Raw genomic sequence first — 16074 nt, 5'->3', positions numbered from 1 at the left:
CGATATAACTCGTAGTAGGCGTCCTGGGAAAGTAAACAACCTACGAGATATCTCGTAGTTGGCAGTCGACGTGTTAAGCGATGAGTAAACATAAATATTAAACGCGGATTGTCGAGTTCTGCATAATCTTTGTTCCATGCTAATCAAGACATTATTTTACAATAATGCAAATCAAAGTCAATTTGCTTCAGTATTCGTTTTACATGAGTGATTTATCAGTCTCCATTACAGCATCCTGAATTAACGGCGTAATTAAATTTTGAAGTACAACGCATTAATACAAAATTTAATCTTAAGATTACAGCTACGTTGATGTAATTTTAGTTGAATCAAAATGCTGATAAGAGTTCCATCTTTTAACCCTTACAGCACCACAAGGGTGTATAAGGAACTACATCGTATCGACGCAGTATTCTTTTGATCATTAATTACATAAAGACAATGTAATCAGTACTTACTGCGTTTCAGAATGGTTTCAAACAAAGCCCATCACATGTTCAAATCCTTATTTGCACCCGATGGTGCATAGGGCACTGCATCATATAAACGCAGTATTTACTTGATCGTTAACACACGAAGGAATGGTGGTCAGCCCTCCGATTCAGGTACCAGTGCAGGGTAATATTGAATAAATATTAGAGTAAAAAATCACTTATATTTATTTGACCCCCCCAGGAATTGAACCCGGGACCTCCAGTACGTTGGCCGAGCATGGACAGTGACACAACGGAGGCGGACAGACAGAACTTTGATCGAAAGAACTTTGATTATTATGCAATAAAATTGTGCTACCTGCTTCTATTTGTTATTCATAGTCATTAAATAACGAAACTAATTATAAAAGAGCTATTCATAAACGGGTAAAAGAGGTGCGTAGATATAAAATAGGTCGCATTATTCGGCTACGTGATATTTGAATGCACGTCATAAATAATTTTATTTTCATCTGTGTAATTTAAAAAATAATTATTGTAAAATGTGCTCTTGGCACGAGAAACCCAGTGAGGGCACTTTATTGTATATTGTTATTGGTAATTATGTATGTGAATGATAAAAATTAAATACAGAAATACCAGGGATAATAATAAATAAGAGTGTGGTATTGTTCAAAACATATCCATCTATGGAGTGAATCACAAAAATATCTACAAATGAAGTGGGTTTCACGTCTTTATTACTTGGCTGCACTTACACATGGTCTCTGATAATTTATCTTACGCTAAGATCTATTTTCTCTTCATCTTCTTCTTCATGAGCCCTCTGACATCCACTGCTGGAAAGGCCTCTTCCCCTTCTTTCCATTTCCTCCGGTTGGTTGCTGCTTGCAGCTAGTTTCTACCCCCCACAGCGACTATGTCGTCGGACCATCTCTTTTGGGGTCTTCCGACACCTCTTATGTTCTCCTAAGGTCTCCATCGTAAAATTCTTGGGGTATATTTTTTCTACTTTATTATTTTTCATGCTATTGAATGTCTTCCTATGGGTCCATCTTAGGTAAATGCCTTGTAGGGGAAATGTGAGTGTTTCCCACTCGTGTTTCTTAGTTGGGCTTAAATAAACACGTATTAATACGTGAACGTCCACATTATTGTGATAGAAACACGTACTAATATGTGATCAAACTTATTTACTTACTTGTAACCCTTATCCGCACCCAATGGTGCATAGGGCACTGTATCGAATTGACGCAGTGTTATATTGATCATTACTTACATGAAGGCAAGGTTATCACTCTTGCGCTTCAGGAACCAGTCCAGGGTAATATTAAATAAATATTACAGTGTAAAATCACTAATATTTATTTTCACCCCCCTGGGAATCGAACCCGGGACCTCCAGCACGGTGGCTAAACACTTACAAATTTCTTACAAGTTATCTTACAAATTTCTTTATTGTAAATAATTTTAAGACTGGTTTGATCAAAATACCACCAAAATGGCTATGGGAGAAAAACTTGCTAAGTTTGCAAAGCATGTAACAATGAACCATTGTTCCCACAGTTCTTTGAAGATTCCCATACACGCATACAAAATCTGTTTATTTCTTATATTACAACTATTTGTTTAGTAAATCATAAAAAATATTTAAAAACTTTTTAAAATAAAACAACTTTGTTTTAACCATTTTTTATTGGTGCACTTTTTCCAACCGGTTTCAACAAGAACCTTGTCATCATCAGGGGATATGTAGTAATTCTAAATCATTGAAATACTCATAGTTATCTGCGAAAAACGTTCAAGAAAAAATATTAATATTCATTGCACTGTTTAGTCATATTGGAATATAAAAATTCATTTTATTTTACCCATACTATATTTTACCTTTACAAATTATTATAATTTATAAACATCCTCTCACTGGGTAACTGCCAAATAAAAAAACATTAGTATTAAAAGGTATGTCTGAATCCGCAGTGTAATGGTCAGCACGCTCGGCTACCGTTCTGTAGGACTCGGGTTCGATTCCCAGGGGGGTTCAAATAAATATAAGTGATTTTCCACTGTAATATTTATTCAATATTACCCTGGACTGGTACCTGAAGCGGAGGGCTGATCACCTTTCTTTCTTGTGTGAAAACGATCAAGATAACACGGCGTTATATGACGCAGTGCCCTATGCACCATTTGGGTGCGGATAAGGGTTTTATTATTATTATTATTATTAAAAGGTAACGATTCCATATTGTGCTCCCTCAAATACAAATTAGCTTTATATAGGTAGTCCTGCTGCAATTTCTGAATTTATTTTTTTGCTAACTAACTAACTAACTAACTAACCATCACGCCGCTTCCCCGCAGGGGTAGTCAGAGAGAATCGAACGCCACACCACTCTGTCTTTGCAAACATTCTTTGCCTCTTCTACATTCATGCATCTCCTCATACATACCCGACGATTATTAGGACTCCTGACCCGGCCGCTTTCAAGTATTTGACATACCTGATTGTGCCAAGAATTCCTCGGTCGTCCTCTGCTTCTTTTTCCAACTACATTCGCCTCATAAATTTGTTTAACCGTTCTTTCTTCACTCATACGCTCCACATGTCCAAACTATCTCAACACACCTTTCTTAATTGTATCGATAATGCTTATCTCAGCCTTACATTCTTTCCTTATTTCATCATTCGAACATCTATCAAACATCGTTTTGCCACACATTTGTCTGAGGGATCGCATTTCAACTGCATTCAGTCTGCTTTCATCCTTCTTTTGCCAACTCCATGCTTCGCTTCCATACATAAGGGTTGGAACCAGAACTCCATTGTGTACTGCCAGTTTAGCTTCCGCTGATAGCTTTTTATTTGCTAAAACTGATTTTAGTGCACCCTTCACTCTGTTCCCAGCATTTTTTTGCTTCTGTGTCTAATAACCTGCACAAATTCCACACAAGAGATTTGTACAATATAGTTAATACGTTTTATTAGCAAAGAATTTCTTACAATGAAAAATTTTAATACTATTTTTTAACCCATATTAATTGTTGAGAAAAATAATAAAACACAACGCTTTGTTTCGATTTTAAGAAAGAATTTGGAGATAATCTATATTTCACTTTGAAGAGTATTAAATAAAATAGTAAATAATTGGAGTTGGGATGATTTGATTCTTAACAGACGCTGTATGTCGTCTAAGTTTTAACTGACTGTCGTAATACTACGAGCTTAATTAGAGCATCTTGTGTATCGACTGTCAGCTTAATTACCGTACTGAATAACCTTATTCGTATCTTGAGATATTATACAATCTCTCAAAGGGAAGGCTTACCAATTACTTCAATTAGTTGCGAAAATCGTGATTTAACAGAATGAGGAATTGTGTATTATGAGGAAGTGTTTTCTTGAGAAAACTCACTTGAGAACACTGAGAGTAAAGTGTTTTACTAAAACCATTTAAAAAAAATTGTTGTTTTAAAAAAAAACTCGGTTCTTCTCCTGAAATTTCCCGAGTATTTTATGTATGTATAAAGTTACAACATTTGAGTGTGTCTAAATACTTGTTCACAAATCTGGATTATCTCCAATTATAGGAGTTATTTTTAATACTATTTTTTTTGCATCTCATCAAAGATGAAGAAAAACATGGAAGTCTCTTCATCTCACCAATATATGTATCTAGTGAAGTTCTAGTGATTCAATAACAATGTTTCAAAATTGGTTCATACGATTTTATATAGAACTTCCAAGAATTTGAGTAGTGTGGTTGTCAATAATGGGTAGAATTGGTAAATGTAACACGTGTGTAAAGTGATCACTTAAACCTATGACGGTCGTCATCCCCGTAAATGCCCAGACTTCCATCTCATCATCTTTGATGAGATATAAAAAAATAATATGTTTAAAGTTGATTATTTTAAAATACCTCTTCGTTTTATTTAAACTAGCAATGAGATAAATAAAATAAATTAGTTTAAAAAGTCCATTTTATCCTCACATTCGTATCCGCATTGAAAATTTTGACATCCCAACATTAAAGATGAGTGAACAATATGAAGTTTGAGTATTTACAGGGCTTGTGGCCTGTCATAGGCTGGTTAAGTGATCATTTTGCACACGTGTAACATTCACCATTTTACTCATGATTGACAACCACACTACTGAACATTTTGGAACTCTTTGAAATATTGATCAATCTCGTAACACAGTATATATGAGTTCACGACAGCCATCTATGTTTGATTGAGGAAAGATTTTTCAACAGCAGAGACTATTTTATTTATATTGTAAAAACCCAGACTTCTTTACTCTTCATCATCTTTGTTGAGATGTAAAAAAAAACAATTACACTTATAGTCTTCTCCACATTTATAGAACCTTCTACATTTATCATAAATCTCTTGACGCTGTATGTGTGATTTCACTAGAGCCATCTATGGATGGTTTGAGAAAGATGTTATTAAGCAGAGACCCTTTTATTTGGATTTATGCAAGATCCTAACTGGATTATTTTTACTTACTGGGAAACGCCTGAAAACATGATTTTTAAATTTATGCAGATTATAATATGACCAGTTATTTTATTCACAACATTTTGAGTTATACCTGTCATAGCACGTGCATCATTCACCATTCTACCCTTGATTGATAACCACACTGCTTGCGTATTATTATTATTATTTGTGAACAAGTATTTGGACACACTCAACATGTTGTGAAACTACATAGAACATATGGCTCATTTGGTACAACAATGACGTAAAAACACCTTTTTTTAAAAAACAAGTTAAATATTTCAAAATTTGCGGAGAGCCTATTTACATTGGGAGAAACATCGACAGAATTGATTTTGTGTTGAACTGCTGCGAGATGGCGCGAGTGTTATTGTAGAATTGAGTAAAATGGCACCATTTCTGTTGCTACAGCGTCTGAATGGCATCTCCTGTAGTATTTCTAAAAGTGTAATTACGCCATTGTTGCACCAAATGAGCGATATTTGGAATGGGGATGAGGGAGAAAGGGTGGAATAAAAAACAATGTAGGCCAATCGATGTTTATATTTATTTTGACATTTCCAAAACATTAAATTTTGACAAACTGTTCATTGCGACAAATTTTACTGTTTCTTAACTACGTGGTTACATCCAGTACACAATAGATAATATTACGGTATTTAAAATAAGTGATATTTATTTTTCACTGATTTCTTAATAAACTACGAAATCTCTTAAGATTTTGAAAAATTTCAACTAGTGAAGCTAGTATTTATTTTTTGATCTACGTTTAAATAAATATTAATAATATGATGCTATCCACGGTAAAAAAAAAAACAAAACCGCAATCATTTAAGAGGAAAAATGGTTATATTTGCTTTTGAAAAATCCAAGTACTTTCAAATATATCTATGACTTAAATTGACTAGTATGTAAATTTTGATTAATGTTTATTTTGTTGTTGTTTCAAATGCATAAAAGTCAAAAGCAGATAATTCCTAAAGGTCTATCTTACAATGTGTAACTACTATATTTTCCCTATATTTAAAAATATTGAATTAACGTCTATTACCAAACCAACGCAAAAAATACAAATTGAAAATTCAATATGTATTTTTTGTACGACTTGATTTTTTGAAAATCCCACACTTTTTTTCGTTTACGTAGAAAAATATAAATGCCAACTAAAAACTCTTATAAATTACTCGAAAGTGACAGATTCTCAAAGTATTCCAGCTTCGGATTTCGATTGGACAATGTGGCTGGGTGTATGCCCAATCGAAATGAAGCTGCGATTTTATTCTACTTTAGTCTATGAATATTCTAAATTTTAATATACGTCGAATAAATATGACATCGAATCAGAAATCGAGTGAAAATAATTATTTTATTATTTCGAAACCAGTTTTATTGTGTATATCGATATAGAAGTTTTTATATCGTCTTGCAGTTGACAAAAGTCCCATTCCACATTCTAAAACACCAAAATTGATAACTTCCTTAATGGCATTAAGTATTTAAAAGATTATGCTTCATATACTGCATTATTATCTTCATAAAATTTAAATGCAAGTTAGAAATAATATTTGTGAATTGAAATTCAAAAATAAACAAATGAAAGTATCGTTTGTATATTCTCAATATATAATCTCGATAATGTATTATAATAAAAGAGGTCAAATAAAGTAGAAAATAGAAAGACGAAAATTGTTGAATTCGGAGAAGAGATAACTCGTTAAATCCAAAACATCGAAAGATCGATATTATTGCTGTCATAAAATTCTAGAGTCAAGCAATATTCAAATATTTCCCCATTAAATAGAGGAAATTCCAATCGAAAGATGACAAACATGTTGACGGAAGCAATTTGAGTAAATTGTGGAAAATTCTAAGTCAATTTACCGACGCGAACGTTAAAAATTCCGACGCCATTTTATTTACGAAATCGTAATGAGTATTCAAATATTCGATAAAAAGTCGACGCGTCAGAAAATAACCGTTAAATTAAAATATTATACCGAACAACATTTATTTATATTTTATTCAGATACTTTATTACGAGAATAATTCTGTCTTTACTTAATTAGTAAATTCACCGATTTGTCAATTACTGTCAATATGGCGGCCTTTCGTGTTACGGAACTCCGCCATGATGTATTTTAAAATTGTACTCTATTTTCAAAACGGATTTCTGCTCTATGCTTCAGGAATAATAAATGAATGCCATTCTATTTTTAAAAAGATCAATATCACGTTGATATTGCAGACTCTGCATACTAAAATTAGCTTTGCTCTTTATATTTGAATTAAAACAAACACGTTTGAGCGGCCATTTTGAAAAGTTCTTGAAATATTTATTTTAGAATGTAGACCAAGATATCTGACTTTTAATATGTTTAAAAATTCATATCTGGTTTATTTAAATACTAAAAAAACTATCATATCACTGGATTTCTTCAGCATGTCACATTTCACTATAATTCATCTAAGATTTAAATCTATTTCTGTATAATTAAATGTTATATTTTTATGTTTTTCTTTCGCTTAAATAAGATCCATTAAACTAAACTGTCAAAGACATGAATGCTTAAACAATTTTTAAATATATTTTAATATTAAAAATATACAAAATGTGCTCATAGCGAGAGATATATTCGAGTCCTTTAAGTCGTTTGCCGAAGTCGAGTGTCCTTGTTAGCTAGCCAGGCGAGTCATCGCGAGTGGGAATAAATGAAGAAGGATACATTAAAAATTACACAAATAAAATATACCGATTGACAGGAAAACATTAAAATTATTCATAAAACTACCTCTGCACTCAAATTTATAAAACCAGTCCATTTTTTTGTATGTAGGTACCTACTAAAATTGCAACGACTCGCTTGGTTTTTAAATAGGCATCATTTTGTTTAAGTTCTGAAACGAGTATATAAGGAATTTATTGCAAGTCAAGTCTGATTTGGGGTTATGAATGTGAGTGCAAAAGGAAGTCAAAAGAGAACATATGTATTTCAACAATAGCATATTTGGAAAAAATACAAATAAATATGAATAACAAGTCATTTAGTTCGGACAAATTTAAATAAATTTCTTCGTTCGAAGTAGGGATAATATTTGTGGTAATACAAGGGTATTGGAGTGATCTTTCGTGTTCTAAAGAGAAAATTGGTTTGAATGAAGGAATTCATTTGTTTCGCAATTCGATTTATAAGAAAAAGTTTTTATTTTTGTCAAAATTCATTACAGAAATTGCAGAACACACCATGCTCAAACTTCGGGTGTATTTAGTTCAACATCTTCACCGATGTAATTTGCAAAGGTAGAATTTGTAGATCACATCATTCCGACACCCAAACATTGATTTTTTAGTTCAATATCTTTACCGATATAATTTATAAAGGTAAGAATGATGCTACAATTTTTAACTTAGAGGTTTGTTTGCCAAACAAATTGATTAAATCTGAACCAATATGAAGACAAATACGCAAATCTGGATCAAAATGATTTTTTTGTATTTTAAAAGCATTGTTTACTTTGTGGTATGGTAATATAACACTCTTTATTTATATGTATGACCTGGTTATTGATGATAACCGGTAGTCATGAAATGGCATTTTTAAGTGGTATTACACAAAGTGGATTATGAGTAATAAAGAGTGTTCACGATGAATTTATTTATTTCAACGTTAAGAATTTGTATAATACAAACAGCGAAATCTCAGTACAATCTATCAAATGTTTCAAACTGTAGTACCCTTGCTTTTAAAAGTGTCCATAATTGGGGTAATCCGAACGAATTAGAAAAAAAAGAGATGTACAAAAAAAGGATTATAATATGTTGTGAAGAGGATATTTGGGATAGAACATATTACAGGGATGGGGGGTCTGTCGGGGTAAATCAAGACGGGAGGGGAAAGGGGGTCTGGTGGGAAGATTTTGGAGCACTTTGGGGGGGTCAGAAGGGGCTTAGCCCCATCTCTGGAAGAGCCCCATCCTTTGACACCTACAGCTGGTGCCCCACAAGTAGAATCAAAGTAGGATATTTGGGATTGAACAAATTACATAGATATAGGGTTGGTTGGGGTGAATTAAGACGGGAGGGGATAGGCGTCTGGCGGTAAGACCTGGGGGCACTTTGGGGGGTCGGGAGGGCTTAGCCCCATTTCTGGAAGAGCCCCATGCGCTGACACCTGCAGCTGGTGCCCCACAGGTTGCAGCGACACGAGGAGTTGGTGCAGCAGTCGCTCGGGCGATTGTCGCAGCTGCCGCCGCGCCTGACGCAGGCTCTTCTATAAACATAAATGCGAGAAGAACGTCTGAAAAGAAATTAGAATTGCGAACTTAGGATTGATGAGTGAGAAAAACATACCTACACATATCGTAGTCATACAGGAGAAAGTGAACAAGTGCATTGTTTTACAAAAACGTGATCATTGACTATTTGATATCTTACTAGCTTAATATTGCCCTGAAAAATATCCCAAAGGATTTTAAACTTGTGAGTATAATATATTGACTTGGTAAGAATGACTAACTGCATTGATGTTTATTTTGTTGCCAAGCAAAAGTGACTGAAATAGCCCTCTGAACATTTTACGTTTTGGTAGTTGGTCACTTTCTCCTGTACGACTACGATATGCACAATGGATCGAGATGAAAAGAAAAATAGTAACATAATTACAAAGTAAGTTCATTTTTTAATATTGATATCTCAGCATAGATGAATAAGAATACACCGGTTTTTCACAAAAAAGCGAACGATTAATAAGTCAAATCGGACATTGAACAAATCAAATAGGATCCTAATTAATAAAATTAGACGTTAAACAAAGACATTTTACACACCAAATTTGACGTTTTACTCACCAAATTGGGAGCCTTACAAATCAATTTAAGCGTTTAACGATTCAAATTGGTCGTTAAACAAATCAAATTCGACATTTTACACACCAAATTTGACGTTTGACAAGCCAAATTAGGAGCCTTACAAATCAATTTAAGAGTTTAACGATTCAAATTGGACTGTAAACAAATCAAAATGTGCGTTTAACAAATTAAAACGACGTTTTAAAAACCAAATTGGACGTTTTACATACCTGATTGAACGTTTAAAAATCTAATGGGACGTTATATTATATTTATAGAACATTTAGAATTCTAAGTTGACTTGAGAATTAAAACTATTTTTAAAAATCTATTATGACACGTGTTTCGATGCATTTCGCATCATTTTCAAAAACCGTAGACGGTGATAGTTTGTCAGTTTTCCAAAAGTTAATCTAAGTTTTCCCGAAACACAATACTTCCAATACTAAGCCACGAAAATAACCAGTAATATTATTTTTTTTTTTGTAACTGCAGACAGTTGGTAGAATTCCATATTGAATAGTTAGATAATGTCCTTGATAATGTCGGCAGATAATAAGGATAATGTTGGATAATGTCGGCAGTGTTTGATAATGTCCTAAGAAGACGAAATGCGTCACGTATTAAGATATACATAAATAAATGTAGAATTCAATCCAACAAAAACCTTGTTCTATTTTGGATATATTACCCAAAAATATTATAATTTTTATTTCCCGCAAAGGTTCCCTTTATTTCCCCATACTCAATTATATTTTCTTACATACTGCTTTCTATATAATTTCTGTATATTTTCGTATTTCTTTCGACAAGACTGCCACCCCAGTGGAGGCAGTATTAATGTCAGTACAATAATATAACGCCTGCCCATCTTGTCAGTGTTAAAGCTGTTATCATTGGTATCAACTCCCCTTCAGTGTGGAAACGTCGATTGTCATCAATAGATACAACAACGTATTGGAAATATGCCCCGTTTTTACCAAATCAAACGAGACATTTTTTTTTCGCATGCAAGGAAAAATAAAACCGAGGAGAGAAAAATAATGACACACACGAATGTATATAGCCTGAAATATAATATAATATATTCTTTTAAGTAAAGCAATATAATCCTGAAATAACGTTAATTTAAGAGTCGAATTTAGAAATATATTTAATATTTACAGTATCGAACAGATTAATTGAAACAAAACGTTTTTTTCGTATTTTCAACACCTTCTAAAAAAATGTTTTGGGGGTATTATGGACTGAGATGATGAAAAGATGGTGAAATCACCCAATTCTACTGGAAAATATACTACAGGAAAATATAAACGAAGGTCAAATGGTAGTGGAATATTTCAGCGGCCACAAATCCGAAAAAATGATGAAATTTTTCACCACAATTTGATACCTATTTCTAATAATGAGCCGCTTAAGCTCACAGAAATAGTATACAAATATTTGTGTAAATAATAAAAACACAAATATTGACACAAAATTGAAATATTTGTGTAAATAATAAAACACACAAAATAAATAATAAAAATAAATAATAGAAATAAATGATAAAAAAAAACACGAAATTGAAATATTTGTGTATATAATAAAAACACAAATATTTCTCTACAATAAAACAAAAAAAATATATAATAAATATTATCGATGAGTAATTTCTATTACGTTTGGGATTAAGGTTAACAAGACTGAAAAACAAAAAATAAGTTAAAAAAAATAAATAAAATAAACAAAGGACAAATGTAAAATATATGTAAAACAATAAACGGGTATAATAAATAGGCATATAAAAATAGTATTATTTTTGCAAAATCAAATGTGGTTTTTGGTCGAAACCGGTAGACAAAATTCTTGATGAGATTATTTACTAACATTTTTATAAAAAAGTTTAGAAAATATAGAAGGAATAGTAAGTAATATTTATTAGAAAAGTAATATTTTTTAAATAAATGTTTTGAAAAAATATTAAAAAATATATTGTACATTTTTGAAACTCTTTTCCTTTCAATATCTCTTTTCTTTTCAAAACCATGTATTTATTTCTAAGAAAATTTTACTTTCTGAACACAAAAACGGCGTTAAAGGAAAAAAAACAATGACGTTAAAAATAAACCTGGGCTTAAAGAAAATTAAGTTGGGATTTATCTTATGTTGGGCCTGAAGTGTTCAAAATTAAAAGAAAGCAGAAATTTTAGTTTCAGAAAGGAAAAGTGTAAAATAACGATGTAATAAAACAAAAAAGGGGAAATTAATTCGAAACCTCATCGTCGAAAGCGTGGCGATTAAAATTTATCCTTTATGTCGTCCATTAATTATCCAATATTTCTACCAGGGAGTCAACAAGTTGCTAGATGATATCGCCGCGTTGTGATATACGAGTACAGCTACACGAATCACCATTTGAATACGAAATATTCTCGGCGAGCTTTCAGCGGAGAGAGCTTAAATTATTCTCAAATAATGGAAAACCGGCATTTGGCAAGCTTATCACAGGCTTTAGGGAATCTCAGAAATATACTGGAGACTTGATACAACTTTAGCTTCGTGACGGGAATAATTCGCGGACAACGTCTCGGAATTCTCTCTCATAAATAAAGATCCTGGATCTTATATACTTAATTGAAGGGCACAGGTGAAGTGGATATACCACCTAACCATCAAGCCGCTTTCCCGCAGGGGTAGGCAGAGAGAATAGAACGCTACATCAATTTGTATTTCGTCAAACAATCCTCGCCTCTTTCATTCATGCATCTCCTCATACATAAACGCCGATTATTCCGACTTCTGACTTGACTACTTTCTAGTGTATATCGCTCACTCCTTTCAAAAGTGTCATTTATCAAAAAACTTGATTTTCTAGGAACATGTTTTTAAAGTTAAACAATATAGTACAATTTATTAAAAATAAATTACTAGCCACTTATTGAAATTTTTACTGTGCAACAGATATTTTTAGGTAAAACCTGAAGGTTTTTTCTCCATTTGAAAAATATTAAGTACTTATATATAAAAAATGTATTTAACAATAAAATTTCTTCAAAATGCAAAAATAACACTTTCTGCCCTGTAGCGGGTAAATATTAAGTTAAAAATATGCCTCTTTTGCTGAATATAGTACATTTTCTGGGCATTCCGAAAATATGCACAATTGAAAATTGACGATTTTTTATATATAACGTTGTTGAAAGGAGTGAGCGATTTGTGTGATATTAAAATAGAAAAAGAAGTAGTCGATTCGCTTTGTGAGTAGTATATCTGTAGTTTTCAATATGGTTGGAGTCGTCTGAAAATTGACAATTTTTAATTTATGACTTTTTTGAAAGGAGTGAGCGATATATCTTCTTCCTGGCTCTATCCTAACTTATTGTATTTGTAGACTGTTGGAGTCACCTCTCCTCATCCTCAGGTCTTTCTATAATAGGCAATGTCACCTATTCAATGCTAATTTCAGACCCTTTTCTTGTTTACTCGTACATAAATACAAACAAATTTCTTGATATAAATAAGGGTAATTAACATAATAACAAAAATATTGACGAGATGAAAAAAGAAAAAGTGCGGGTATTAATATGACGTACGACCTGTGTTTGACTGGTTTCACTAAACACCATATATGAATTATTATCCTACGCCACATCAGCAAATAATGGTTTTTAATTTTAATATGAAAATAAAGCACTTGTATAATAACCACTTTTTGAATTTATTAAAATTGATTAACATGACTTGTTTCCAGAAATACAAATTTTCTCATTAAAAGGTACAATATTGTTGATGAGAACAGCTGTAGTTCTAGAAACTAGTCGTGTAGGTATACATTAATAAACTCAAAAAAGTGGTTTTATGCAAGCCTTTTACTTCTATATTTAAATCATCAGTTTTCCACTTATGGTTGATCTAACGTTCTAAAAATAGTGATATTTACCAAGTAAAATTAACCCCGGGCCGCATCGATGATCTAAAATTTTTCGGAGGGCCACATACAGATAGTAATAATTAAAAAATATTACGATTTTTATAAACGAGTTTCATACATATTGATTTTTTTGTAAGTATTATAAATAACTTGAATGTAAAGGTAATCAGAAAGTACAATAAGGGTTATTGTGAAAAAAAATTACGACCACTACATGTGAGAAAAAAACACACATTGAACCAACGAAAAATGTATCTGTATAGTAATAAAGATTTTTATCAATTTCAACAACCCAAATTATCAATTAAAATACACAAATCAAACAATATTAACAATTTTATTTTGAATCAAATTTATCACTGGTCGTTAAGTGCGAGATTTGAGTTTCTTTCAACAGAATATATGCATTTCATGTAATTACAGAAATTTGATAGGTTTTAATAACTTAAGTATGATTTAAATTATATTCTGAAGGACCTAATTTTTTTAAAAAATATATTCGTCATACATGACCGCGGGCCGTGGGTTGGCCACCCTTGTTGTAGACAATAAACTATATCCTCCCGCATTACAAAGCACTTCATACAGTATTCCAGATTAAATGCTTCTAACTCTTATTTGAAAAACTGAATAATTTAAGAAATAAGATTTTTTTCAGTGAAATAGCAAAAAGGTTGCTGGCGAAATCTTTTTTAACGTCTACTCCATCGGAATTCTTCAATATCTCACGATATTTAGAGACACGATATATTGAAGATTGATGATTTTTTATAAATATCAAGGGTTCGGAATTTAATACAGAATTCCACTGAATTTAATGTATTATAAAACAATATATACGGAGAAATTCTTCAGCTCCATACTGTGAAATTCCTTAAGGATAACAATATTTAAATTCCACCGACTCAATAAGTTCGCATCTCTCCCCTAAATGTAAATAATACAAGAATACTATTTTGTAGAGGGTCTCGAAGCTTAAAGCTTAAAGCTCTTCAAGGGTAAAAGTATATTTGATGTCGTAAACAAATACTTTATTCGATCGTTGATATTCAGCATCGGAGAAACCCTTTTCGTATAAAATACATTATTCGCATATGTAAGCTGAATAAAGTTTTGAAGGACAAATATTGTAATACTCGGTCAATAAAGGAATCTCCTTTGCAGAAATTTCAAATTTATTGAATGAGTTATGTATGATATTTACTTTAAAGAGTTAAAATTGTAGTCCCAAAGTTAAAAAGCTTTTTTATAACAGTTCCGTTCTTAGGTTCGATTTCCAGGAGCGTCATAATAAATATCAGTAATTTTTACGATAACATATATTCAATATCGTCCTGGATTAGTATCTAAAGCGTAGGTCTGATAAATTACTTTGAATTTGGTATTAAACATAAACACACTCACACCCACACCCACACCCACACCCACACACACACACACAAACACAAACACACACACACACACATTCACAAACACGCACACACACACACACTCACGAGTGCCTTCGCCGTTGGGGGTCGACGGCGTGGAATGCTTGTACACCAGTAGTTAGAAATAGCACGAGTGAGATGACCTTTAGAAAAAACTAAAACGCATTTTTTCGCAAATCGTTTCCACTATCTTCTTTTCCCCAATTCATTCACATTGAAGCGCCCTTAAGGCATTGTTTTACGAAAATGCCGGTACATAAATTATCGAAAATTATCGTTATTTTTATTATTTGACTAAAAAATCGTTTAAAAAAAACTAATATTTGTTTAAACAAAAATTGATTAAAATCATGTAAGTAAAGAACGTAAAGTAAAAACTAAAGTATTTATTATAATATATGTAAGATACTTAAATAAATACTTAAGTTTTAAAAATATGTCATCATAAAAAATAAAGAAATAAAACAAATTAATCTCTTTGTGATTTATTTGACCCACGTCCTACGCTGAATGCTGCAATAAAAGGTTGTAAATCAACCAATTTCCAATTTCCCCACGAACAAAAATACCAATTAATTGGATGACAGATTGTTTTTAATCTCAATTAGAATACAAATCTGAAATAACAATATTTTTATGGAATAATTGGAAATTGAGAAATTTGAGAGCGTTTTTTAAAGGATACTGATTAATTTGACCTTTGTTATTATCGTATTTGATGGAATAAATTTTAAGTGATATTTAAGCAATATCTGGAGGATTTAGAGGTGGATAAATGGAAAATACAATTTTATTAATTGATTTGGCAGTCATTTTGTGGTAAAATCCATCCAATTTTCATTTAAATTTTAAGTAAATACCACTTTAGTAAAAAGTGGATTTACTAATTAAAACTTAAATTAAAAATACAATGATGATGTGTTTTCGGTATCCACTTTCT

At 31.9% G+C, this 16074-nt stretch overlaps 1 protein-coding gene across 5 annotated transcripts in view; it reads right to left on the bottom strand.

Annotated features, from left to right (window-relative positions):
* Positions 1-5471: 5471 nt before the first annotated feature.
* The window catches only part of LOC148310905 (xibalbin-1-like), a 124112-nt gene continuing 113509 nt past the window's right edge, over positions 5472-16074 (bottom strand). For 4 of the 5 annotated variants that reach the window (XM_088257576.1, XM_088257579.1, XM_088257577.1 and 1 more), the window contains one exon: positions 5472-9241. In XM_088257576.1, coding sequence (XP_088113702.1) covers positions 9079-9241 — 163 coding nt within the window. In that variant the 3' untranslated portion in view covers positions 5472-9078. The remainder of the gene's footprint in view (positions 9242-16074) is intronic. The other variant, XM_088257580.1, reaches the window with a different exon arrangement.

This window comes from Brachycentrus maculatus, unplaced genomic scaffold (assembly GCF_059751285.1).
Source record: "Brachycentrus maculatus isolate JH-2025_06_01 unplaced genomic scaffold, ASM5975128v1 h1tg000085l, whole genome shotgun sequence".
NCBI lineage: Eukaryota > Metazoa > Arthropoda > Insecta > Trichoptera > Brachycentridae > Brachycentrus > Brachycentrus maculatus.
The sequence above is the reverse complement of the archived record's forward strand: the minus strand, read 5'-3'. Positions and strand labels throughout refer to the sequence as shown.